Source organism: Stenella coeruleoalba (genome assembly GCF_951394435.1).
Source record: "Stenella coeruleoalba genome assembly, chromosome: 17".
NCBI lineage: Eukaryota > Metazoa > Chordata > Mammalia > Artiodactyla > Delphinidae > Stenella > Stenella coeruleoalba.
Window position 1 is genome coordinate 80,202,083 of NC_137163.1, and position 27,865 is coordinate 80,229,947.

The following is a 27,865-nucleotide window of genomic DNA, read 5'->3' on the forward strand; positions in this document are numbered from 1 at the left end:
TCATGGGATTTCTTCACATTCTGTTGGTTCTAGAAATAGGAGTGATTTGGACAGTTAGTGTGGAACTTTTACGACACTGATGCTAGAAATCACGGACCTTAGTACCTTGTCGCAGACACAGTATCATTCTTAGGAGCAGGTGACATGTCTCCCGCTTCTCACATTGAGGACACGGGAGCCCGCCGCCCGGGTCTTCCCGCGGGGACCTGGCCGGCTCCCGTCTTGGTCGCTGCTGCCAGGCGGCGGCCTCTGCTCTCGAGCGGCATGTCCCCGGCGTGTCCCCGCTGCCCTGACGTGCCTGTCACGCCTGTTTGCAGGGGGAAGAGGCTCCTGCCACTGGCTGACGGGGGGCAGCATTGACCCGCTGGGGGACGGCTCGGCCCCCGCCACCGAGTCATCGCCCTCGTCCTCGTCCTTGCTGTTTGCCCACAAGAGGCCTGAGGGGTTGCGCGGGGCAGCCCCGAAGTCAGTGGGACCCGACTTCGGGAAGAAAAGGCTGTGCCTCCCAGGGGACGAGGTGGACAACGGAGCAAAAGGTAGGCGGTCGCCGAGGTGTGTTGAAACGCGCACCTCCGTGAGCCTATGGCTGTCCCCGCGTCCCGGCCCCCGCGTGGCGCCCAGCACTGTGGAAGCACGGTTCGGGGTCCAGAAAGTGGTTGAGTAAAGTGGGCACAGCTCCGTCGCTTAGTGACTTTCTGGAAGTTTAGGGGTCACAAGAGGAGGTAGGATGTAGAGGCTGAGCCTCAGAGAGTTGAGGTCCGGGTGGGGTGGAGAGGGGTCAGGCCAGGCCTGGGCGGTGGGGAGTGAGGACACAGGCGGTCAGCTCGGGGCCGGGGCGGGGGCAGGTAAGGAGGCTGACGGGGTGGGCTGGGGGCCCTGGGAGGAGCCCCGGCTCAGGCGGGGAGCCAGCAGACAGGCCAGCCGCCCCAGACTCGCGGGAAGCGATGGCATCCGCCCTCGGTCAGGTCTCTCGTGCGGCTTCTACAGCTCCGGTTGGCGTTTTTATTGCCCCTTTCCTTTGGGTCTCAGTCACTCTCTCTGGCTCTGCGTCCCCAGCCCTCGCCCGCCCCGCACCCACTTGTGGGAAGCGCGTGCCCTAGCCCTGGGCTCACGCACGTGCCTGAGCAGTTCACGCCTGAGCTGGGGTCACGTGGGCCTGTTTTCCTTTCTTGTGCAGTAATTTTTCCTGGGTATTAATGGCTACTTTCTTTCTTTCTTTCTTTCTTTTTTATTGAAGTGTAGTTGATTTACAGTGTTGCACTGGTCTCTGCTGTACGGCACAGTGACTCACTTACACACACAGAGATGCTCTTTTTTTATATTCTTTTCCGTTATGGCCTATCACAGGGTATTGAGTGTATGACTGTTTTCTTTTTCTTTTTTTACTTCTACCAACTTTATTTGCCAGGTGTCAGCCATTCAGGTTTCTAAACCAACAGACTTCTTTTCATATTTATATTTTTATAATTATGAAATATTTCAGATATAGACAAAATAAAAATAATATATTTGACATCCCTGTATCCACAGCCAGGCTTTACCAAATTTAACTTTTGCCACAATTACTTCAGTTAAAAAAAAAACCCTAAAGAAAAACTCTCCCAAATTGTATTTCACTCCCCTCCATAATCTTCCCAGAGGTAATCTTCAATCCTGAATTTTGTGTAGCTCATTTCCACAGATAATTTTATGTACTTTTATTCATAACTTATATTCATAAAAAAGTAAGGCATTGCTCTGCATGTTTTATAAAATATTATAAAATGTTTCTATTTTCTACATGCACACTTTTTGTTCAATATTGTTTATCCATATTGATACACATGGCACAAGTTTATTTTAAATCATTGCATAGGATTCAGTAGAATGAATATGCAAGAGACTGTCAATACTCTGTTTATGGACATTTAGGGTTTTTTTTTGTCTTTTCTTCCCCTTTCCTTTTTTTTTCTTTTCTTTTTTTCTTTTAGCTCATTATTTCAAACAAAGTTACAGGAGCAGCTTCTTGTGTACATGGCTATTTTCTTTAGATGTTTGGCTTTCTACATATTTGTCCCCTAGTGTCCTCTGAGTTGCACAGCTGTTGTCTATGTGAAATCTCCCTTGAGCCTCCGAGTACTGCGTCCAGGCTGCTGGCCCCGGACTGTCCTTCCTCGGTCTGGTCCTCCTGGGGGGCACCTCCCCGGAGACCTTCCAGGGTAGGGGTCAGCACGGTGGCTCTTGTGACGCGATGCTATTCACTGCTTTGCAGGCACTGGTGCTTGTGGGGACAGAGCTCTGGGCTCTGAGGAGCCTGGTGTGGCTTCGTCATGGTCCTTTGTGAGGACAGGATATTTACTCTGGAGATGCTCTCAGGATCTTCTCTTTAAGACCAGTTTTAGGAAACGTCACAAAAGGGTCCTTAGGTGCAGGTCTGTTTTAGTCCATTTTCCTGGGCTGAGGAAGGCCCTTTCAGGCTGCTAACTCCTGTTTCCGGTTCTGGAATATTTTTGCTTGGGTGATTTTTTTTGTTTGTTTTGTTTTTGTTTTTCATTGCTCTAGACATTTTATTTATTTTTTAAAAAAATTTATTGAAGTATAGTTGATTTACAACGTTGCATTAATTTCTACTGTACAGCAGAGTGATTCAGTTACGCATGTATAAGTATGTATATGCGTTCTTTTTCGTGTTCTTTTCCATTATGAAAAGGGTTCCGTCCTCTCCCGTGGATGATTTTGATGATGATTTCCAAGTGTCAGTCAGTCTCTTTTTGGGATTCTGTTTGACTATCAGACCTAATGGATTATCCAATTTTCTGTTTTTACCCTTTTTAAAAAATATATTTTATTTATTTATTTATTTTTAAATTTTGGCTGCGTTGGGTCTTGGTTGTGGCATGTGGGACGTTGAGGCACACGGGATCTCTTGTTGAGGCGCGTGGGCTTAGTTGCCCCCCCCCCCCCCCCCCGCCCCGACATGTAGGATCTTAGTTCCCCGACCAGGGATCGAACCTGCGTCCCCTGCCATGGAAGGTGGATTCTTTACCACTGGACCACCAGGGAAGTCCCTGTTTTTACCCTTTTCGTTCTGTATTCTGGGGCATGTCTTTAACCTTATCTTCTAACCTATACTTTCAAGTGATGACATCCTGTTTTTAGTTTCCATGAGCCTTTTTGGTCTCTGAACATCCCATCAGTCCACTGTTGCAATATGTACTCTTTCTGATAAATGATCATTTTTTGAATTTCTTTCCTAGACGGCCTGCTTTCAGCTTTTGCTGTTTTGCTATAGTTTGGTTCTGTTTTTCCTATTTGAAGCTTTCCTCAAGCGACTGGTGACTTTCGGCTTTTTGCTGTGTTCCAGCCAGGGCGATAAACAGTGTCTGGAGTGGTAGCTGCATGTTGGGTGTGTGCTGACTGGCCTCCACCATGGCGCAGAAGCCCCCCTTTTGTGCTGGTTGGTTCCCTAGAGGCCAGATCTCCACCCTCCTGCCTGCAGGCCCAGGGCCTGGTGCCGGGGCGGCCCCGGGTTCCAGGAGTCCTCACAGCCCCCAGGGTTTCTGCCCCAGCCTTGCGTCCCCGAGCCCCCTCCGCTGTCCCCGGGTGCTGTCTGGCCTCTGCCGGTTCTCTCCGCACGGCCCTCGGTCGGCACCGAGGCGGCACGACTTGCTGTTCGCCAGCTTCCCGAAGTGGTCAGCGGTTTCCTGTGCGGCTTTGTTTTGAGAACAAAACTAAGGGGAGGTAAAAGATGGAGCTCAGAGACAGCCTCGCTTTTGTGTCAGGGATTCTGGGGAGGAGGACAAAGTCGGCCGCAAATAACCAGCCTGTTTTCTGTTCTTCAGGTCCAGACAATCGGGCAGAAATATTGCGATTACGCAGACGGTTTCTAAAGGACCGAGAAAAACTGAGTTTGATTTATGCCAGGAAAGGTGTGGCTGAGCAAAAGCGAGAGAAGGTTTGTGTCTCTTTCTAGCATTTGATCAGAAATGGCTGTTGTCTGTCAGAGGACGTGTGCCAAGGACACAGGCTCCCTGTCGGTCTAGAGTCCGACTGTGGCGGCAGCCCACTGGGGGTCCCCTGAGCTGCTCCGGTCTGCCCTCCCCTCGGGGGCTGCTCTCTCTGGACAGACGGTCTTTCTCCTCACGGGACCGCCCGTCCCCCTGGGGTCCCGCCTCCCAGCTTCAGCCCCTCTCGACGCCGAGGCCGGAGCCCTGACCCAGCTCGGGACCAGCAAGCCGTTGTGAGCAGGGGGTGTGCTGCTGGAGGTGCCACGGGGGTGGGCGAGGAGAAGGGCTGGGGCTGAGCTGCCCGCTGCAGCCACGCGTGTGGCACGAACCGGTAGCTGGACGTTCCTCAAAATGTGGATGTGACGGGAGAGTTTGTAGCCCTGGCTCCAGTGCGAGATACAGATCAGTGATGATGCCCAGCTGTTACAGGGCCAGATTGTGAGTGAAAGCCCTGTCTTGTTCTAACTCAGCTTAAATCCTCAGCCACTTAACTTCCAAATTTGAGCACGGGGTGGTCGAATGGTTCCCCTGGGTCTCCTGTGGAAAGAAAACGTGCTTTCACCTCCCTCTCATCCCTGTAACTGTGGCAACCAGCGCAACTAATGCAACACTTCAGGCCTGTCGCCAATCCCATTCCACCGGAGGCGTTTGAGCTGCGAGCCCCTCGTTCAGTCTGAATCCTGCCTGGGCTTCTGGGGAGCCAGGAGCGGGCTTGGGGGCATAGGCACTGGGCTGACCCCCGAGGGTCTCAGGGAGAGGGTGGGGATGACCCACGCTCGGTGTTGGGCGCGCTCGCCAGCTGGGGGCGTGTCACCTGAGTGCTTGATGGCAGAGCTGTGGTCCGGTGCGTACAGCAGACAGAAAGCAGGGGCAGCACCGGAAACTAACCAGGAGATGAGCACGCTGGGGAGCCTGTTAAAGAGGCCGGGGCGGGGGGCTCCGCAGAGACGGTCCCTGCGGAGGGAGCAGCTGCAGAGGTGCGTTCCCGGCAGCGTCGCGTGGGCCCCGTGTGGGGAGAGCAGGGCCGGCAGGGTGGGGCTCATCGCGAGGTTTGTCAGACTGGAAACACAGCCTTTCGTTTATGGCTTTAAAAAGTTTTAAATCAAGTTCTCTGATTTCAGAGAAACTCAGATTTCTTTGTAATAAATATTTAAATAATCTTCACTGTTCATCTGACAGTGGTTTTTGTTCTGGATTTATCATTTGCCAGACTGGTAAAGCGTAGTGACTAAACCGTCTTGGTTAGAAATTGTCATTGATTCACTTTTTTTTTTTTTGGCAAGAGATTTTTTGATGAGGACCATTTTTAAAGTCTTTATTGAATTCATTACAATATTGCTTCTGTTTTCTGTTTTGGTTTTTTGGTCACGAGGCATGTGGGACCAGGGATCGAACCTGCACCCCCTGCATTGGAAGGCAAAGTCTTAACCGCTGGACCGCCAGGGAAGTCCCTGATTCACTTTTCTGTTAGTGGTGGGCGCTGACAGTTTCATAGCTCACACGCTACTGGTATTTTTTTTTTTGCGGTATGCGGGCCTCTCACTTCTGTGGCCTCTCCCGTTGCGGAGCACAGGCTCCAGACGTGCAGGCTCAGCGGCCATGGCTCACGGGCCCAGCCGCTCTGCGGCATGTGGGATCTTCCCGGACCGGGGCACGAACCCGCGTCCCCTGCATCGGCAGGCGGACTCCCAACCACTGCGCCACCAGGGAAGCCGGCTACTGGTATTCTTAACTGAGAATTCTAATCCTCCTCCGTTGCTAACGACTATAGGAGATGAAGAGTGAGTTAAAAATGAAGCACGAGGCCCACGTCATCCTGTACAGAAGTTACCGTCGTGGAGACCTTCCTGACATCCAGATTCCGCACAGCAGCCTTATCACCCCCTTGCAGGCAGTGGCCCAGGTCGGTGCTGGAACCCACCTCATGCTCGCAGGGCTGCCTCTGTGCAGGGCAGAGGTGCTGATTTGTCCCACACGGTGGGCTCAGTGAAGGGCCTTGTCCCGAGTCATGGCTCTGCCGCTTCCTAGCTCTGTGAGACCCTGACACGGGGTACCATCGAGACACTTTGCTCTGGGCCCAGTGTCTCTGTGTGCCAGTCACACACTGAGTCTGTTTTTCTCACCAGTAATGTCAGTGGGAATGAAACAGTGTGTAAGTTGCTAAGTCACTTAAATCATTGATTATACAAAATCCTCTTTCGGGGGAGGATCGAGAGAGCGACAGTGGGATCAGTATCCTTCTCTGGTAATTCTCTTATTAGCCGGGGACAGGGAGTACTTTTCTCAGACATTAGGGGATAAGTGTACTGGGAGTGAGTGAAGTTTTCTCACTGAATTCTCTGACAGAAGCAGGATATTTATCCCTGCAAAGTCTGATTAAGGTTTCTTTGACTTTAATTGAAGTACTGTTTATAATCGAAGGGTATCATATATATCATGTAATATATGACTATGCTATAGGTGCTGAAACATGATGCCTTAGCACTTAACTGGCAGCACTAATGTTGATGATAGTGATAGATTATGTCTGTGTAGCCCATTACTGCTTGGTAAGATTTTTGTTTAAATAATTACAGAGTGACAGGAATTTGCAAAAATAGCCCAAGTCCTGCGTCCCCTCCCCCAGCTTCCCTCCGTGGGGACGGCTCACGTCACCGGAGCACCTGAGTGAACCCCCAGTGTGACCAGATCACAGACGCGCGAGTCCCACCACTTCGCTGCAGCACTGTTGTGTGTGTGTGTGAGGTTCTGGGCCGCTTGTCCCACGTGCAGATTCACGTGTAGAGGAAGGAATTTGTGCACAAGAGTCAGTGGGTGTAGACGTGGAAGCCCCCTGACAGACTAAGTGGACCCCACGTAGCAGAGTGAGAGGCCCACCTGGCAGTAACCGTCTCTGTGGAGTGTAACGACGGGCAATATTTATTTTCTTCTTGTTTCCTGATGCGTATTTTCTAAAATTTTATATAAGAACCATTATGACTTTTTATAAGACAAATACATTACCTAAAATAGAGTAATGACCAACATAAAATAAAGAAAAATCAAATTATAGTTTTTATTCAGAAACAGCTTTTACCAAACAAAATAATTTTAAAATTTTATTTATTCTTGCTTTCATGCCTTCATTTTAAAAATGTAGACGCTGCCTGCTGGGAGCCGTTCTCAGCACTGGGGTCTGTGCCCGGGAACAGCGGGAGGGACGGGCTGTGTCCGTCAGTCTGGCCACCCACCACGCAGGACGGAGGCGGCTCCTGCTGGCGTCAAGGGATTAAATGGCCACGGTGACGGGGCTCTGGCCTGTCGTCTAAGCTCAGGGCCGTTTTCCAATGTCTCCAGGCTGCTGTCAGTCCCCAGGGACAGCCCTATGTCCCCCTGGCCCGGGGCAGGGACCCGCAGGTCCAGACTCACGCAGGACTTGAGCCAGCTTCTGAGTCTGTACTCTGGGTCCGGAATCCGTGCCATCGTGCCTTTTATAAGACGTGTCAAACAGATGTGCTGGGTTAAGTTCCGAATCCTCCCCGTCGACGGCTGCGGCTGTCGGCGTGGCCGTGTGGGCAGCGGCTTGTGTGTTTGGGTTCGGCTCCGGTGCTGTGGGTGAGTCACCCCGGTCTGTGCTCCTCCGGAATGTCCTACAGAGGGATCCGCTCGTCGCGAAGCAGCTCTTCAGCAGCCTGTGCTCCGGGATCCTGAAGGAGACGGACAAGCACAGGACCGCGTCTGAGAGGCGTGGCGCCACGCAGAAGCTGCTGCAGGACTTCACTCACTTGCTCAGCACCACCTTCCTCTTCTTCCCTCCGCTTGTGTCCTGTATCCAGGTGAGGCCGCACGCGCACTGTCTCCCGCCCTTCACACGCCGGCATCTAGCGACTCCGTTGGCTTCTTAGTTGAAACGAGGGTTTTAACAGAGCACGTGTCCTGTGATGGGGCCGCTTCCTCCCAGATGGTTAGACGCAATTTATTTGTATTAAAAAAAAACTTACATATGATGGAGTGATGAAATCAAACTTGACATAAAATTGTTCAGGTCTTAAACCAGCCAGTCCCCTCAGTGTTCTGCTCGCACCTGCGTGTCGCGCGGCGCCCAGTCCTCCTGCCGGCCTCTGGGGACATGGGTGCAGCCCGTGCCTGGCTGTGGGCAGGGGACGGAGGCACAGGCGGGCTCGGGCCAGGCGGTAAACAGGCAGAGGCGGAAGGGCACGAGGGCCAAGTGATGCAGAAGCCCGGGGTGGTGCAGGCTGAGGAGAGGCAGGTCGGCAGGCCGCCTCTCGGCCGGGGTGGGCTGTGCACTGTCATGGGCGCTGTGAGGCCGCCCTCAGAGAAGGCTTTGAAGGCTGTGCTCTTCGAGCAGAGAACTAGTGTAGACAGACTTTTGTAGGACTAAACACACTTACTGGAAGATTACTCTTTCATGTAAGAAATGTTTTCTTTGCTGTTCAAACCATGGATCGTTACAAAAGTCCCTAATAGAAAATCCGTTGGATTCATTTCAGTATTTTTGTAACTAGTTACCTCCCTGGAGTAATTTAAAAATTACATTCTTTAGTGTTATTTATCAGTAGCTTTGGTTTGCAAACTGATTGGGTAATAAATCCGGAGATGAAGTACTTAGTATTCTTACTTCGTACTTTTTTGTTGTAGCGTGAAATTGTTAATACAGTTTGTTTTTATATACTCTATTTTTATTGGTTTATAATTTACAAGTAGAATTCCTTCATTGGTTTTCTCCTGGTGATGCCAAAGACAAGACTTGAGAAGTTATATTGAATCAGCCGGTATTTCAAAATAAGTTTCTCTTTACATTTTATCCCGAAGCAATTTTGATTCTTAAAGATTTAATTTTATTTATTTTTTGCTGTGTTGGGTCTTTGTTGCTGCGTGCGGGCTGTCTCAAGTTGCGGCGAGCGGGGAGCTACTCTTGGTTGAGGTGCACGGGCTGCTCATTGCGGTGGCTTCTCTTGTTGTGGAGCACGGGCTCTAGGTGCGCGGGCTTCAGTAGTTGTGGTGAGTGGGCTCAGTAGTTGTGGTGCGCGGGCTCAGTAGTTGTGGCGTGCAGGCTCTAGAGCGCAGGCTCAGTAGTTGTGGTGCGTGGGCTTCTCATTGCAGTGGCTTCTCTTGTTGCGGAGCACAGGCTGTAGGCGTGCAGGCTTCAGTAGTTGCAGCACGCGGGCCCTGGAGCACACAGGCTTCAGTAGTTGTGGCTCACGGGCTCTAGAGCGCAGGCTGAGTAGTTGTGGTGCACGGACTTAGTTGCTCCGTGGCACGTGGGATCCTCCCGGACCAGGGCTCGAACCCGTGTCCCCTGCATTGGCAGGCGGATTCTTAACCACTGCGCCAGCAGGGAAGTCCTGCTGTGTTGTTCATGGAAATAGAATTTTGTTTGGATTTTCTTTCCTGTACCACTAGCTCCTGCTAAGAGTGACAAGCATTTTTGTTTGTTTGCTTGCTTTGGAGAATCTGTGTTCTTCCAAGACCCCTGGTGTTGAATGCAAGTTGGGTCGGTGGTAGCCGGTCAGTCTCAGTGAGGGTTCCGGGCCCAGCAGCTTCGCAGGGCGGGAGGCAGGTGCCCTTCCACATGTCCATGCAGACGCAGGTCTGTCGTCATGAGATGCTGTCCTACTAGCCATACTGTTCTCTCTATTGGTTTGGGGCTCACTTTTCGTTATTTTTGCGTATACAGAACTCTGAAATTGAGAGTTACAAAGTAAAGGTCAACATGATAATTCCCGAAGCCCTCCATTCCGTGTTGCTGAGCACGTGAGCCCCCGGGGTGGGGAGACGTGAGGAGGCTGCCAGCTAGTGGGGGTGAGCGCACTTACTCTGCAGTGACTGGGTGTGCGATCTTTGTGTCTCAGATGCTCTCCTCGTCTCTCCAGGGTATACGTTCCGGGAAGCTGCGGTTGTGGTCTGGACATACAGCAAATGTGTAAAACTCTCACTGTCCGCTAGTGACATTGTTGCTCTCAATTAATCCTGGATTGGAAGTGTGCAGTAAGGAGAGATCATTTCCTCCTCTGAGCAAGTGGGGGAAGGCTTAACAGAATCACACAGAGGAGCTTGTGCTTTCTCCACCACGAATGTCAGACCTTCGTGCTTAGCAGAACGAGGTCCTCGCTGGCAGAGGTGGCTGGGGAGCCGTGGGCTAGAGGGCTGCTGTGTCTGTCTTCGCAGGAGGTCAGCTGCAGACACACCGACCTGCTGAGCCTGGACCCGGCCGTGGTCGGCAGCGCCGGCCTGGCGGGCCTGCAGCAGCCGGGGGCCATCCACCTGCTGGAGGAAGCGCTGCTGCACCTGCTGCCCCAGGAGCCTCCTGCCAAGCGCGCTCGGGGCAGGCCCGGCCTCTCCCCCACCGTCGGCAGATGGATGGAGCTCGCCAGGTACGCCTGGGCCCCGACCCCGCTGGGGCCGAGGCCGATATGTCTGATACAGTTACTTCGTTTATTTGGGAAAAACAAATTCTGTTTCGGTTACATGAGGCTTTATCATAAGAAAGCCAGTGCCTAATTCTGAGGATGCTGGATTCGGGTGAAATTTCACTTGCGCTTCTTTTCTGTAACACTGGTTTTTAGGTCTTCGGGTTCTGGGTGTGAGAGTGGAAGTGAGAGCGGGGTTTCTTGCCTCGCCGCTGTTGCATGGTCGCTCCTGTCTCTCTGAACTGAGTGCCGTGGTGGGTAGCGAGGCGCTGCGCCGGGTGCCGGCAGCAGCACAGCGCGGGTTAGACACCGCCAGCGGCGCGGGCGGCACCCTGGGCAGGAGGAAGGGCCTCTGCGGGGGCTGCTTCTGCCCGTGGGCGTTCTTACCCTCTTGTGTCTGGCATGGCCATGGGCAGTAGTGACGCCTTGTGCGCTTGGGAATTTCAGGGGGCAGAGTCTCGGGTCTTGGGTGTTGTCTGGATAAACGAAGCACACAGCTTTTAAGGGCCTAAACTTTTAAACATTTTTTTTCTAGCTTTATTAATGCTTCCTCACACTTTTTATATTATGTTTGTGCATTCCTTTCAAACAGAATTTTTTTTTTTAATATTTATTTACTTTTAATGGTTCATTTGGCTGTGCCGGCTCTTCGTTGTAGTGTGCGGGATCTTTAGTTGTGGCATGCGAACCCGCTCTTAGTTGCGACATGCATGTGGGATCTAGTTCCCAGACCAGGGGTTGAACACGGGCCCCGTGCATTGGGAGCACGGGGTCTTTGCCACTGGACCACCAGGGAAGTCCCACATCATTGTTTTGACCACGATACAGCGTATGTGGTCCAGGGACCGGGGGCCAGTGTAGGGTGGACCTAAGGCTGGTGTGTTTTCTGAATTCCTGGAGAATGCTGGTAGCTTCGTCTCCTCTTGGACTCCTGGGCCGTGGGCTATTTTCCCACCTCCCTACCTCTGCCTCTGATTTGTTACCTTTACCTCCCCATGAGCAGGGCAGTAAGAGAGCTATAGCTATTAGATTTTTTTGGTCTAAATTTGGAGTCAGTGGGCTCTGAAAGAGAACCCGTGGGGCTTTTTTGATGTAATAAACACGTGAAATTTCATACCCAGGGAAGCACCAAACTCAGGAAGACCAGGAGGGGAGTGGTCCTCAGCTCGGTGGTCAGGCGACTGCAGGGTTAGGAAGAGAGGACATTTGTGTGGAGACTCAGAAGGTGGGAAGAAGTCTCTAGAGAGAAGGGAACGAACTTACTGAACACTTGAGACTACCTTAAAGGGGGAGCTTGGCTGACGGACCAGCAGGTTTGTGTTAACGGCAGAGATGAATGCTCTAGCCCGTGTCCAGGCTGTCAGTAGAATCGAGAAGACCATAGAACGTGGAGTAAAACGTGGCATCTCTAGGACCAGGACTAATTTACCTGCTTTGGGGTTCTTAACTACATTCCAAATTTTAGGACTAGACAAGGATTCCAGATAGGTTACCACAGATAAGAGCAGTGTCTCAGCAATGAATTAACACAGAACAGGCGCATTTAATGAGTCAACTTACGCATTGTAAAGCTGTAATTTTCAGATTTTACTTTAAATGCGCTGTAGAATAACTCCTGCCTTCAGTACGGCTAAAGTAGTAAAACTTAATGGTAACTTCAAAACTTTTAAGATTTCATATTTTTACAAAACAAGAATAACGTATCTTTTTTGGTTAATTATAACATATGACATCTTGATTTAATATCATTTCATTAGAGTAAAGACTTAAAAAATACTGGGGCATTCATTGATTTGGACTTTTTTTCTTCTTTTGGTTTGTTTTATAGGCTGTACAGGTCGATTGGAGAGTATGACACCCTCCGTGGTATTTTCAGCAGTGAGATAGGAACAAAGCAGATCACACAGGACGCGTTACTAGCAGAAGCGAGAAGTGATTATTCTGAAGCTGCGCGGCTGTATAACGAGGTAGAGTTGGTCTCTAGCAAGTGCTAGTTGCTTAAACACTTTCGTTCTCTGAATGGAAAAATTGTTAGCTTTAGAATTTAGAGCTTCAAGTATTCCAGCTTTTATTCCTTAGAATTTACACAAAGATTAGCATCAGAAAATGGCTTCATAATAACCGCATGTGAGCTAAGTATTGTTATCCCTTACTCTTTTTAAGAAAGCATCACTGAATAAAAGAAAGCATGTTTTACCAAGTACGATAAAATTGTAAGATGTTACTTCAGTATCTGGTATTATGTAATTGCCATTTGAGTAGGTTGTGTTCATTCAGGAAGTAAAAAATTCATAAAGAGGTAGGTAAGCGTTGGTTTTGGGAACATGACTGAAGTTCAGGTTTGTGTTTGAGCTGCCGGTGGCCGAGTGTGGCTGTGTAGCCGGTACATACTTGGAGTTCAGGTCTGCGGCCTGTGCGAGAGATCCAGGTGGTGGAATCTTCTGCAATTTTCTGTAAACGTCTTATTTTCTAATTTCCATTCTAAGAACTCTGTAAGTAGTAAATAATCTACAGTATTTACATCAAATTATGGGTCATTTAAAGTCTTCAGCTTATTCACTGGCTTCATTGTTAAGTTTCCCAGAGACGTGGTTCCCTCTTGGCTGGGGTTTTTAATACTCATTTGACTATTAGATTCCACTCAAGTTACTCTGTTTTCCCTTTTTTCTCCTCTTGTCATAAATCTGAAAATGGTTGTTCTTAGTACGAATGTTACACAGCCTACAGTGCAAATGTTTTCATTTGTACTGTTTGCAACTTTGTAAAATAATCTTACCAGGCCCTCAATAAACAAGAGTGGGCAGACGGTGAGCCCACGGAAGCCGAGAAGGACTTCTGGGAACTTGCATCCCTCGAGTGTTACAACCAGCTTGCCGAATGGAAATCGCTGGCGTACTGCTCCACGGCCAGTGCTGACGGCGAGGGTGCCCCAGATCTCAGCAGGATGTGGAGTGAACCCTTCTATCAGGTGTGTGGGGTCATGTCTGAGGTCACGGAAATAAATGTTTTAGATGGTCAGGTGTGCTCTCATTAGTCAGGTTGTTTAGAAGTGTTCAAAAACAGGGCAGTAGTTGTGCAGCATTAGGGTATTTATACGACCAGACACCCCCCAAACTGCATAATAAACTGCTCACCGCTTGTAGCTCAGCCTTTCAGAGTGAGCGGAGGCCTTTAAAAATGAACGTCAGCATCCCTGGCGTGACCACCAGGAGAACATTTCCTGTTGTGTCTGCGCGGCATTGCAGTCTCGCTGGGCCCGCCTGCCCGTCCGCACTGCTCTCCTCGGCTGTGCCTGGAGGTCCCTCTCTTCGTACCAGACGTCCGGTTGTCTTTCAGCTACGAGTAGCTGCCATTTTCTGCAGACCGTGTTCCTGTGTGTTCTGTGGTTATAAAATGAACCACTTTAGATGAGCTTGTTTTAAAGTTTGTAGCCTTAGGTGCTTTAACATTTGACGCATTCAGCACCGTCACTTCGGCACCTGGACCCATAAAATGACACCAGAGATGCCGTGGTGATGAGATTCTTGCTCCTCAGGAGACCTGCCTGCCATACATGATCCGCAGCAGGCTCAAGGCCCTGCTCCGTGGGGAGGGTGACCAGGCCCTGCTGACCTTCGTGGACGAGGCGGTGACCTCGGAGCTGCGGAGGGCCCTGCTCGAGCTCCGCTACAGCCAGGAGCTGAGTCTCCTCTACCTCCTGCAAGATGACGTCGACAGGGCCGAGTATTACATCAGAAACTGCATTCAGATGTTTTTGCAGGTAATATGACATCCCAGCCGGGGGTGTGCCACCTCTGTGACCTTTCTGACATCGGTAAACTCCTGGGTGGGAATCACAGCAGCAGGTTCCCCTGACCGACCGCGCGACGGGCCCACCCTCCTCGCGTCCTTGTTCCCCTGAGGCCTGTGCACACCGGCCTTGGTGCTGGGGCCTTTTAGTGCCTTTCTCTGTTTTAGAAAGTTCCGCGTCTTGTGTCCCCGTGGGGTTTCCTTTCTCTGTGGACGAGCGCCTGAGAGCAGAGGCCCCGCCAGTCCCGGCTCTGTGTTCTCCTTTGGTGTCGGCTCGTTCTGTTGTGAAAGCCGTGTCTTGTGTAGAGTCTGTGAACATCTGTCGTTGCCATATATGGACGGTCACTGTCTTTATTCTACTTTTCAAATGTGTTTGAGGTTGAGTAGTACACTCGAAGTTTATCGAAGAAGAAAGATTGGCTTCTGTAGTTGGCAGTTTTACATTATAGGATGTTGTGATTTTTAAGAATTGGTGGCAAATAGAGGCAGCAGTACCCGATTGTATTACTTTTATTGATTTTGTTGAACTGAAATGCAGTTGAAAACCTAAATTAAAAAAGAAAATTACACCACTTGTTAATTGCTCCCATGACCTAATTATTAACCACTCTGAGACGTCCTGTGTAACTGATGTGTTTATAGGGTAGCTGCTGTTTCATGTTGAGAACTGTGTTAAAATCTAACGCAGTAAGTTGACTTGTAACCAGTGCTAACTACCTTCTTTCAGAATTATGCTAGTATTGATGTCCTCTTACACAGAAGTAGACTCACCAAGTTGCAGTCTGTGCAGACGTTCATAGAAATCCAGGAGTTCATCAGCTTTGTTAGCAAACAAGGTAACGTTCAGTTTATACCTACCTTGGTTTTCTTTTATAATTTCGGAAGAGCTTTGGCTTCTGATCTGTTTGCCTAGTGATAGTACATGTTTCTTACTGTATGGGTTAGAAACTGCGTTGGGTTTATTTTACAAATGTACGTATTTGGGATTGTTGAGGTAAGTGTTTAACATGGTCAAGCGCGATTCTGGGCACTGGAGAAGCTTCCAAGGAGTAGTGGTCTGACTCATGGCACCCACAGAGACAGAGGCAGGTCCAGGGCCCCATGAGAAACTGGGGTGACAGCACCCGGCCGGCAGGACCCCGAGTTGGGCGTGGTCGGGAGAGAGGAGCTCGCAGAGGACCGGCCTGACCCTGAGGTGCCAGAGCTTCTGTCCTGGGTGCCAGCTGGTACGGTGAGGCCGAGGGCGGCAATGCCCGGACCTGGAAGGCCTTTGTGCCGCCGACGAGTAGGTTTTATCCTGGTGCTGATGGGAGGCCACCCAGAGTCAGAGGTAACGTCTTGACTGTAAATCTGAATTTCAGTTTTGTAGGCTTTTCAGAGTACTAATAAGAATTGGTATTCAGAACTATCTACCTAGCTGTTCTCTGTTTTAAATTTGGAGAATGATGTTTCAAGTACACTATTATTAACAATGTACTATCCCAAGAGCTACGTTGATCTCTTTTCTCTACATTTTCTAGTTTTTATAACAGCCTTATGAGATGTAGATCCTTTCTTCTCGTTTTGTAGGGCATCAGAGATTAAATAACTTGCCTAAGCTAATACATGAAGGATCCAGATTCTGAGCTCAGGACTGTGATTTAAGCTGAAAGAAAACCAAAGCTTTAAACATTAGCAGTGTGAAATTTAAATTTCATGAGGGTTATCATGAATCCCTTTACCGAAGCCCTCGAGGCCAGGTCTTTTGGGGGTTATCTCCAGCGACCTAGTGTGCATACTGGGTTGGGCCTTGTGTGCAGCGGCCCGTCAGCCCACGACTGATGGCTGTCCACCGCCTGGGTGGGTGTCGCCACGAGTGGCGTAAACAGACTGTAAGTTGCCCTGTGATGATTCAGATCAGATTTTGCACACAGGAAAATTGGCTGCAACTCTGTGAAAAACATGTCAGTTTTCAGTGCTTTTTAGATTTTGGAATCGTGGATGGAGGATTGTGGAGCTGTGCTAAATGTAAAAATTGTGTATGTTTATTTCCTCATCTTCCCTCTATGGCCCGAAGAAATTGAGTTTTAATGCCAGAATATTTAAAATATGGTAGCTTTTGCTCCTGTTGTGAAAGATAAGACAAAACGTTTAAATTTGGACAAGAAACTTGACAGCTGCGCTTTGTAAGGTGGACTGGTCACTGAGCCGTGGACATAGTCACACTCTGATATTATTTTTAGGCAATTTGTCATCTCACCTTCCCCTTAAGAGGCTTCTAAAAACCTGGACAAGCAGATACCCGGATGCTAAAATGGACCCCATGAACGTCTGGGATGACATCATCACGAATCGGTGAGATGCTGAGCCTTCTGAGTTGAAGGTGGTTTCTTTTTTGAAGTTGCCAGAATAGCTTTTCTCCCAAACTGTGGTTTAGACAAATGTGGGGTCTGAGCCTCGTGGGCCAGTTTGCACTGAGGTTGTCCTGGCAGTACTCTCCGTGCGTCTTTGTGCCCTGGTCCATTCCGTGCTGGGCGGGGAGAGAAGGCAGGGGCGTCCCCTCTGCTCCTGTCTCAGGGCTGAATGTGGGCGAGTGACATGGCGGCAAAGAAGATACTGCTTAACAACTTCTTGTTATTCTGTTATTATAACCTGGACTTTTGACACTCCCACCTCCTACCTCCCAGCTCTGTTACGTGCTGTATTCATCACTTCGCCGCATCTGAGATTCTTTTCCTCACCTGTAACGGCCATGGTTAATCCTAGGCAGGTATTAACTATATGTGTCGGAGAAGAGGTAATAGAGCCAGAGCGGTTGTGAGTTATTTTATTCAAAAACACACAGTCAGTAGGACTGAAGGACTGTGATCCCACGTTTGGCATTCTTGCTGTTGGACCCTGTTTCCTCTGATACTACAGCTTTTTAAAATTTTACTTTTTATACTTTTTATTTTTCAAATTTTTTACTTTTTATTTTGAGACAAGTTCTTACCTATAAAAAAGGTTACAAGAAAAGTAGAACTCTCCTGTGTACCTTTTACCCAGATACATTTTTTTTTTAACATTTTTTAACATGTTGCCGCGTTAGCATTTTTTTCTTTCTCTCCACATACATATATTTATTTTCGGAACCATTTGAGGGTAAGTTGCATACATCTGTTTCTTTACCTCTTTGTTTATCGGTGTACCTTTCCTAAGAAGAAGAGTATATTCTTAGAACCACAGTGCGGTAGTAGCTTCTCTGTTTTCATTTTAATCCACAGCCTCAATTTCAGTTCTGTCAGTTGTCCCATTAACGTCCTTTAAAGCAATTTGTCTTTTAAGACAGGATCCAGTGCAGAGTCATGTACACATCTAGTTGATGTATCTTTTTGGTCTCCCCTAATCTGGACAGGTCCTCATGACACTGACACTTCTGGGGAATCTTCTTCAGTTTGGGTTTGGCTGTGTGTCCTCCTGATTATCTTCAGGTGAAATACCCATGGCCAGAATGCCACTGACGTGGAGTATTCGTCCTGCGGTTTCACATCTGGAAGCGCAGAGTGTCCACCTGCCTTTTACTGGTGGTAGCGGTGTTGATTGCCTGGTTAATACTATGTCTGGTCTTGCTGGTGTACAAGCCCTGTTTTCTCCTCTGCAACTAACAAGCAGTGTGGGAGATGTTTTGAGACATGCCTGTATCCTGCTTCTGATGAGACCTACTCCTCCGTGTTCTGTGTCTGTGGATGACTTTAGCCCAGACCAGCCTTGTGCCGGGTCTTATTGCGGCAGGTGGGCTCCTTAGTTGTGGCTTTCCAGCTCCTTAGTTGCAGCATGCATGTGGGATCTAGTTCCCTGACCAGGGATCAAACCCCGAGCCCCCTGCATTGGGAGCACGGGGTCTTAACCACTGTGCCACCAGGGAAGTCCCTCCAGGCTCATCTTGCAAAATTATCCTCCTGTGTTTCCTTCTAGAAATGTTGTAGTTTTAGTTCTTACATTTAGGTCTATGATCCAGTGGAAGATTTTTTTTTTTTTTGCGGTACGCGGGCCTCTCACCATTGCGCCCTCTCCCGTTGCGGAGCACAGGCTCTGGACGCGCAGGCCCAGCGGCCATGGCTCACGGGCCCAGCCGCTCCGCAGCATGTGGGATCCTCCCGGACCGGGGCATGAACCCGCGTCCCCTGCATCGGCAGGTGGACTCTCAACCACTGCGCCACCAGGGAAGCCCCACGTGGAAGATAATTCTTGTTAGATGGTATGAGGTAGGGATCCATGTTCACTTTTTCCATATGGACAGCTAGTTGTCCAGTCCCGTTTGTTCAGAAGTCTTACTTTGTGTCACTGAATTGCCTTGGCACCTTTTCTGGAAGTCAGTGACGGTTATGTCTGTGGGTCTGTTTGAATGCTCTGTTCTGTTCCTTGATTTATATGCATATCTGTTCACAGTATCACACTGTCTTCATTACTGATGCTTTATAGTAAGTCTTAAATCAGATAGGGTGAGTTCTCCAACTTTGTTTCCTTTATGAAAACTGCTTTGTTTATTTTAGGTTGCTTACATTTTTATATACATTTGAGTATCTGCTTATCAATTTCTACCAGAGAAAAAAGAAAAACAGAGTTTGGGATTTTGTTACCTCTAGATCAGCTTTGGGAATTGCTGTCTTAACAGTGTAGAGTTCTCCAATTCGTGAGTATGGTATGTCTCTCCGTTTATGTAGGTCCTCTTTAACTTCAGAGATTCGTATTTTTCCACCTGGAGAGCTTAGCTGTCTTTTGTTAGATTTGCTCCTGAGTATGTATGTGTTTTCAGCACTGTTGTGAACGGAGGGTTGTTCTTTGCATTGTATTTTCTGGTTATTTGCTGTTCATATACTGATTTTCTGAAAGTTTTGTTTTATCATGAATGGTGTTGAATTTTGCCAAATGCTTTTTCTGCATCTATTTAACTGATCATGTTGTTTTTCTGTTTTATTGTGTGTGTGTGTCTATAATATTGTTCAAATCTGCTATTTCCTTATTGATTTTCTGTCTGGGTGATCTGTCCATTGTTGACAGTGGTATTAAAACCCCCAACTATTGTTGTATTGCTGTTTATTTCTCCTTTTAGCTCTATTAGTATTTGCCCTATATACCTAGGTACTTCGTTGTTTGGTGCATAAATATTTACAATCGTTGTATTTTCTTGACAGATTGGCAGTTGGCCCCTTTATCATCATGTAATTACCTTCCTTGTATCTTTTTACCATTGTTAGCTTAAAATCTATTTTGTCTGGTATAGTATAGCTACCCCTGCTTTTTTTAGGTTACCGTTTGCTTGAAATATCTCTCCCACTCTTGTCAGTGTGTCTTCAGAGCGAAAGTGAGTGTATTGTAGGCAGCATATCGTTGGAGATCTTTTTTTTTTCTTTTTTCTTCCGGCCCCGTGCCTCATGGCCTGTGGGATCTTTGTTCCTGACCAGGGATTGAACCTGGGCTACGGCAGTGAAAGTGCTGGGGGTCCTAACCACTGGACCGAGACGTAACTCCCTGGATCTTGTTTTTTTTAATCGCTTGGAGAATCTAAACCATTTACATTTGAAGTAATTATCAGTAGGTAAGGCTTACTGTTGCTATTTTTGTTGTTAATTGTTCTCTGACAGTTTTGTGGGTTCATTACCCCTTGTTGCTTACCCTGTTCTCTTTTTGTGTGATTTGATGGATGACTTTTTGTTTGGTGTGCTTTGACTTCTTTATCGTGATCTTTTGTGTGACTACTATAGTTTTTTCCTGTGTTTACCACAAGGCTCACGTAAACTATCTTGTAACACCTGATTTTAAGCTGATAACAACTTAACTGTGGTAACATTCTTAAACTTTATTATGCTTTTGTGTCCTCTTACATTTTAGGATATTGATGTTACAGTCTACATATTTTTATATCATGCATCCAATACCAGATTATTGAAGTTATGGTTATATTTAATACATTTGTTTTTTAAGTTTTAAACTAGAGTTGTCAGTGAATTACACACCACCACTGCCATATTAGAGAATTCGACTTTGGTTTTATATTTGCCATTACCAGTGAGTTATATACTAACTTCATATGTTTCTGTGATGTTAATTAACATCACAGTTCTGCTTGAAGAACTCCCTTTAGCTTTCTTGTAAGGCAGGCAGGTCTGGTAATGGACTCCCTCAGCTTTTGTTTATCTCTTCTTCATTTCTGAAGGACAGCTTTGCCAGATACAGTATTCTTGGTTGACAATTCTTTCTTTCTTTCAATATTTTGAATGTATCACCCCATTCTCTCCTGTCCTGAAATGTTTCTTTTGAGGACTTTGCCTATAGTCTTACTGGGTGGAGGGTGGGAGGGTTCCCTTGTGTGACATGTCGCCTTTCTCTTGCTGCTTCCAAAAGTCTTTGTCTTGGACTTTGGACACTTCAGTTGTAATGTGTCTCGGTGTACCCCTGTTTGGATTCAACCTAGTTGGGTTCTTTTTTTTTTCCCCTCCAAATATTTATTTATTTATTTGGTTGCACTGAGTCTTCGTTGCAGCAGGTGGGCTCCTTAGTTGCGGCAGGTGGGCTCCTTAGTTGCGGCAGGCAGGCTCCTTAGTTACGGCAGGCAGGCTTCTTAGTTGCAGCTCGAGGGCTCCTTAGTGGCAGCATGTGGGCTCCTTAGTTGTGGCTCGCGAACTCTTAATTGCCACAAGCATGTGGGACCTAGTTCCCTGACCAGGGATCGAACCCTGGCCCCCTGCATTGTTGGGGTCTTTTGGGATTCAAGGATGTGGGTGTCCATATCTCTCCTCAGGTTAGGGAAGTTTTCAACCATTATTGCTTTAAATGTACTTTGTCTTTTTCTTTATCTCTTCTCCTTCTGGGATTTTTATAATGGGTGTGTTGTTTCTCTTACGCGCTGCTACACTCTTTTTCATTCTGTTTTCTTTTGCTCCCCTGACTGGATAATTTCATTGAATCTGCTGCATGGTTGAATCTGCTTTTGAAGCTCTCTGTTGAATTCTTCAGTTCCAGGATTCCTGTTTCTGTTTTTTGATGGTTTTTGTCTTTCTGTTAAACTCTCGTTTTGTTCATGCATTGTTTTCCTAATGGCACGTAGTCGTCTGTGCTTTCCTGTAGCTCACTAGCTTCTGTAAGTGGGTTATTCTGAACTCTTGTCCACAGCTCACAGAGCTCCATTCTTTAGGGTCAGGTACGGAGCTTCGTTAGTCTCCTTGGGTGGCATCACAGTTAGCTGATTTTTCGTGATCCTTGGTTCCCTACGTTGGTATCTACGCATCTGAGTAAATGGTCTTGTTCAGACTTTGCAGAGATAGTCTTTCACCAGTCAGCTCAGCCTGGGGCTCTGGACGTGCCAGCTGGTAGCTTCCTTGGGCAGGTGGGACCTGCTGTTGTGTATTTGGGGTGAGGCTGCTGCCTGAGCTCTGAGGTTGGGGGTCGGGGTGCCGCTGGCCCAGGACAGTTGGGTAGGACTGGGGTCCTGCCCCAGCGCAGCTGTAGCATGGCTCTGTGTTGCCTGCATTCTCTGGTCAGGCTTCCTAGGTGGCCGGGACTGGGTGCTATGCTCAGCAGTAGGTGGGGTACTGCCCCGGGGGTTCGGGGGAGGCAGCCAAGCTGGCCCCAGGGCCAGCATAACTCATCGTTTGGGGACCCAGATCAGGCGGGACCGCACAGCGAATTCCCTGGCTAGGCAGGCCACCGGTTTGACTCTGCAGACGGGAAGGGAGAGGCTCCAGCACCACTGTGCACTGGGCTGTGGGGTTTCCCCACGTGCTCTGGTGAGGTTCCCCGGCTAGGCGAGCTGAAGGCTCTTCGGCAGGTTGGTTTCCCTGCCCGTGCGCGAGGGGCCACCATGCAGGCCCCCGGCTGGCCAGACTCTTGTTTGGGAACCAAATGGAGCAGAACCGTGAGCCAAGCTCCCTGGACTGCTGGGCCGGAGTCCTGGCTGTGTCCACCGGCAGGCGCTCTGAGCACGTGCTGCTGTGAGCAGGGTCGCAGGGTGGGCTATGCAGGTACCCCGAGCTCCGGCTGGGTTTCCCAGTCAGGTGGGTGGGGCTGTGAATTAGCTCCCTGCCCAGGCAGAGGGCAGAACACGCTGCAGGCCAGCAAGGCTCGTTGTTTGGGTCCTGAATCGGGCAGACGCGCGTCCTGCCCAGCTCCCTGGTCAGACTGGGCCACCGTGTCGGCTCAGGCACGTGAAGCCACTGGTCAGCATTTCTGCTCGGGCTCTGCTGGGACTGCCTGGCAGGATCCCAGCCCTGGTAGCTGTAAGCCCCACCCCGTCTTCTGTCATACCCTGAGCCCCGCGATGCCTGGGAGGTGAGACCCACAGCCCTGGGCTTTCCTCTTCCCACTGGAGAAACCGTAGACTCGGGGGCCCTGGCTGCGGTCCCAGTGCGGCTTCTCGCACCCTTCAAGTGGGGTCCCTCCCAGTCCCTGGGGTGTGGGGCTGTTTTCACCTCATCCCCATGTTGTGGGATTTTCCTAGTGCTGTCTTGTCCTTGAGAGTTGTTGGTTGGTTTTCCTGTGAGGGGGACCGAGGTCGAGAATGACCTGTGTCACGATCTGGATGATGTCACTTATCTTTGCTGTTTGTGGTGTGGTGACATCACTTGTCTTTGCTGTGTTCATGATGTAATATGTTGCTTTTTTTAAAAATTTATTTATTTTTGGCTGTGTTGGGTCTTTGTTGCTGTGCACAGGCTTTCTCTAGTTGTGGCGAGCGGGGGCTACTCTTCGTTGTGGTGCGCGGGCTTCTCATTGCAGTGGCTTCTCCTAGTGGCTTCAGTAGATGTGGCTTGCAGGCTCTAGAGTGCAGGCTCAGTAGTTGTGGCACACGGTTTTTGATCCATGAAATAGTTAGAAGTGAGTTTTCTGTGTCTCTTATTTATTGATTTCTGAATTAACTCCTTGTGGTTATAAACACACACTGTATGGTTTCAGCCTTTTTAAATTTATTGAGACTTGTTTTATGACCAAGTGTATGGTCTACTTTAGTAAATATACCATGTGCACTTGAAAATCCTCTGTATTCTGCAGTTCTTGGACTGCAGAATGTTTATAATTTTCATTTAGATCGAGGTGGTCAATTGTGTTTTTCAGGTCTTCCATGTCTTTAGTGATTTTTTTGTTTAGTTCCATCTGCTGTTGAGATTGGGATTTCAAAACCTCCTACTGTGATTGTAGAATTGTCTGTTTGCCTAATAATCAGTTATTAGGCACATACATGTTGATAATTGCTGTGTCTTCCTGATGAAATGTGCACTTTAGCTTATGTTGCAGTAAAGACATATTGACGTGTGTACTTCATGTGTATATGTGTGTATATGTGTGTGTATATATATATATACTTCATGTGTATATGTGTGTGTGTATATATATATATACTTCATGTGTATATGTGTGTATATATATATATACATGAAGTAACAGTGAAAATATTAACAGATAATATATTTTTGCTTTAAATAGTCTAACATGATTCAGAACTTACAAGGAACAGTCTTTTATACTCACCATTTCTTTTTCTTTCTTTCTCTCTCTCTCTCTTTCTTTTTTCCTTTCCTTTCCTTTCCTTTTTTTTTTGCGGACGGGCCATGCTGCATGGCATGTGGGATCTTAGTTCCCCAACCAGGATTGAACCCGTGCCCCCTGCAGTGGAAGGGCGGAGTCTTAACCACTGGACCACCAGGGAAGGCCCTGCACTCACCATTTTTGATGCTTATCATTTGTTCCTGAAGATCCAAGTTTTCCTCTAATATTTCCCTTCAGCTGAAGATTTTCCTTTAGCAGTTCTTGGAATTCAGGTCTGCCTGTGATGAATTCTCTTGCTTTTCCTTTGCCTGAGCTGTCTTTATTTCACTTCATTCCTGAAGAATATTTTCTCGGGGTATAGAGTACTGGGGGATCATTTGTCCTCTATGTTTCAAAAGGGAAGGTCATGCTTGTTCAAATGGTTATTCCCCAATATGTAATGTGTCATATTTGGGGGCCAGTGTCAAGATTGTTTTTTTAATTGTTGGTTATCAGTTTAATTATGATGTGTCTGTGTATGGTTTTCTTTGAATTTATCCAGTTTGAGCTTCACCAAGCTTCTTGAATCTGTACATATATGTCACCAAATTTGGGAAATTTTCTGTTATTGTTTCTTCAAGTATTTTCTTTGCCCCAATTTTTCTTGTTTGTGGGATGCCAGTTACACATATATTAGACCTTTTGGCATTGTCCCACAGGTTCACTTTCATTCGATCTTTTTTCTCTTTATTCTTCAGATTAGATCATTTCTATTGATCTGTCTTCAAACTCACTGTCGTTTCCTCTTTTAATTCTGTCTAGTGAATGTTTTATTCCAGGTACTTTTCAGTAAACTTTCTATTTGGCTCTTTTTACACTCCCTCTCTGCTGAGATACCTACTTTTCGTTTATTCCATGTGTATTTTTCTAGACCCCTTAGAGATGGTTAAAATAGCTGTTTAAAGGTCCTTGTATGACCTTTGCCGACCTATTGGTCATCTCAGAGTCGACATCTGCTTACTGTCCTTGTCACTGAAAACAGGCACATTTTCTTGGGTTCTTTGGATTTCGGTGAATTTTGGCTTGTGTCCTAGAAAGTGTGTAGACTGAGCCCCTTTACAGCTCCCAGGGGACGTGGGCTGTTCTGACCCTGCAGCAGCCAGCCCCTTAGACTTGCACCTGGGCTCTCGCTTTCTCCTGGCTCAGGTTTCAGTTCAGCTCTCAAGTCAGTCCTGCACACGTGCCCGTCGCGGGGTAGCCACGGCCCACGCGGCTTCTTGTTTGGAGCTAGAGGCTCCCTTGTCCACTCTCTCCCCTGCAGGGTTCCCTTTGCAGCCTTTGGTTCCTCCGGGCACAACACAACAGGGCTTGCTTCTTTCAGAGTCTTCGTACTCAGGCTGCCACGCTCCACGTTGTGGTTGTCCTTGTGGCAGAACTGGGAGAAGACAGAGAAAAGCAGGACACTCACCACGGTGGCAGAACCTTCTCCTGGTCTCCGCGTCCTTGAAGGTGGCCGTCTCTTGCTGACCCTCAGACCCCTGGGTGGTTGTGATTGCATACTACCCCGTTTCTAGCCGTCACCAGCGGAAGGGCGGCTGTGGCGCCTCCTGTGGCCTCACCAGAGCCAGGGCTCTGTCACTTTTACCAAGATGGCTCTTTCCGGGCTCCTTCCTCCAAGGGCTGACACAAGAGCATGGCGGATACCACCTTTGTTTCACCTGTGCCCTCCCTCTGGGACTTCCTGGCTACTCTGCCTCGTGGAGTGGAATGCACTCTTCTCGCTGGTGACGGCATGTCCTTGTCCCCTGCTGCCCCACTTTCTGGGAGCCCAGGCCCTCGTTCACGCCGCAGGGTGACATTCCTGTTCACGCGTTGCTTCTCCAGGTGTTTACCCAGCACCCAGGGTCCACCACCTTTGCTTGTTTAGCTCTTGGGAAGGAAGTGGGCACTTGCGTGGTGGTCATGGGGTCAGGAGCACAGGAGCAGATCCGTGGCTGGGGAGGCTGCTTGTTGGGAAAAAATGAAAAAAACAAGCAAGAGAGGTGTGAGACTTGCTAGTTTATCTGGCTACAGTGTTTCTAAGAAATTGAAATTAGTCCGCAGATGCACAGAAAGTTAGTTGATTATTAATTGGGGTGAATTTTGTATGTTCAGGTCCTTTGTCCGTGTTACTGACAATGAAAATAATGAAACTAGAATCATGGGAACCAAGTCAAATATGTAAATCATGATACAAATAAGAATAACCTTCTGGCCGTCCATGTGATACAGCCGTTGTTCTCGGTGGTGGTAACCTGCCCGCTGCTTGACACTGTCCACGTATGTGACGAAGACTTTAGATTCAGAGATGAAAGGAGAAAAATGGTGTTGACTCAACACGGGGTGTGCCGTCCATTTGTTAAGAGAGCAGGTTGCGAGTGTGACTACTTTACTTTGTGGAGGTGGAAGCAGTAGATGCTGTCTGGAAAATTGTGTTGAAATACCCTCAGTGATCTTCCAAGAGCTGGTTAATTAAAATGGGGGTTAAGTCCAGTTCTGAGAGTGTATATTTATAGTCTAAAAAATGAGCAAAATTTTAACAACTGTAGAATTTCTGTCTGAATGCTGTCCGGCAGCTTCCTGAATGTCAGAGATTTCTTTTATGAGTCCGGCATTAATTCTTATTTTTCTTTGTTTCATGTAGATGTTTCTTTCTCAGCAAAATAGAGGAGAAGCTCACTCTGCTTCCGGACGATGGTGGTGTGAGTGAGGATGCGGACGGGCCGGGCGTGCAGGCTCCGGAGGAAGCCGCTCGGTCTCTGATCGCCAGCTGCAGGTTCTCCATGAGGCTGCAGATGGTGGAGAGCGCACGGAAGCAGGTGGGCGCGCCCGGGTCACGGACGGTCCAAAACTGGCGTTCTTTAAACTTAGCTTTTCTTTAAAATCTGAAGCTTAGAGATAGTTGAGTAGTTAGTATTTTTTTTTCTCTATAAGGAAGTACACTTGAAGAAATACTTACTTAAAAATTTCCAGAAAGCCTCTAAAGTTTATTATACACTTGTTAATCATTTCAAAATGATTATTCTCTGCTTCACTTATAAAGAAAAGGTTTTCTCTTGTTTAACAAAATGAATGCTTGCCAGGTAGTAACAAATTATATTTAGGTTTAGTTTGTGGAAATCTATCGTTTGATAATAAGGTCCTTTCTTGATAAAAGTGCGGTTTGCTTAAAAGTCGCATATAAGCATTTCAACTGTATTAAATTATATTTTTCATGTAATTAAATCATATTTGGATATACTAGGGGAGCTTGCTGCTTTAATGACCCTATATTGATTGCTATTATAAAGCAAAGAATATTATTCTAGTACAAATAATTAATATTTGTTTTGTGGGTTTAAAGGCTCATTTATAGGTGTTTCTTTGAGATGGGTCTTGTATCAGGAATTTTTATATTTCCCATAACAGCAGCCTAAGTGAATAAAGGAAGTAATAACTCTGTCAGTTCCCTGCGTTCAGTTCTGGACGAGCTGGCCTTCAGATGCTCTCAGATACTCCACCGAGGAGGCCCTGCCCCCTCGCCTGGTCTCCCCAGGCTCTCCCCTTGAAGTTGTGGATGCTGTGGGTGTCTCAAGTCGTGCCCCCTCCCCACTTTCTGGACTCAGGTAGTGTCTTCCCTCACTGTTTCCTGCAGAGAAAAAGGAGATGCTGTTTTTCCAGCAGGCCTGGCCATTTCGCCCTCCATGCCCTCAGCTCCGGGTGCAGCAGGGAGTGGCCGGGGCCCGGGCTGAGGTGGTGCATGTGGCCTCTCAGGAAGTGAGGGGCACATCCCGGGGCGGGGGTGCAGTGGGTGCTCCCCGCTGCTGGGGGCAGGAGGGCCCCATGGGGGGGCATTTGGGGGTGGTAGGAGAGGAAGGTACGGAGATACGTTTAAACAGAATCCCAAGGGGAGAAACTGGGAATTGTGGACGCCGCCGTGGGCGGACGGCTGGTCTCGTGATGCTGGTTTGAGGTGGGTTGTAGAGCATGTGGCCCAGAACTAGGGACTGGAGACTAGGAGGTCATCGAACGTCTTGGACGTGCTGGTGGGGATGAGAACTGTGTGAAATGTGCACTCGTATACGCAGATGTAATAAGGCCAGAGACTGCAGGAAGGACAAGGGTGGCTGGACTTTTGGCCTGAGTGGTTGGAAGGGTCGTAACAAGGACGCATAGGACTGA

General features: G+C 48.2%; 1 protein-coding gene across 5 annotated transcripts in view; it reads left to right on the forward strand.

Moving 5' to 3' along the window:
* PRKDC (protein kinase, DNA-activated, catalytic subunit) overlaps positions 1-27,865 on the forward strand; it is a 152,766-nt gene that overhangs the window by 102,410 nt on the left and 22,491 nt on the right. For all 5 annotated transcript variants that reach the window (XM_079902162.1, XM_079902164.1, XM_079902165.1 and 2 more), the window contains exons 59-69: positions 318-536; positions 3,822-3,934; positions 5,758-5,889; positions 7,622-7,801; positions 10,155-10,360; positions 12,225-12,363; positions 13,176-13,364; positions 13,932-14,156; positions 14,913-15,021; positions 16,408-16,519; positions 26,349-26,523. In XM_079902162.1, the coding sequence (XP_079758288.1) occupies positions 318-536; positions 3,822-3,934; positions 5,758-5,889; positions 7,622-7,801; positions 10,155-10,360; positions 12,225-12,363; positions 13,176-13,364; positions 13,932-14,156; positions 14,913-15,021; positions 16,408-16,519; positions 26,349-26,523 (1,799 nt within the window). The remainder of the gene's footprint in view (positions 1-317; positions 537-3,821; positions 3,935-5,757; positions 5,890-7,621; positions 7,802-10,154; positions 10,361-12,224; positions 12,364-13,175; positions 13,365-13,931; positions 14,157-14,912; positions 15,022-16,407; positions 16,520-26,348; positions 26,524-27,865) is intronic.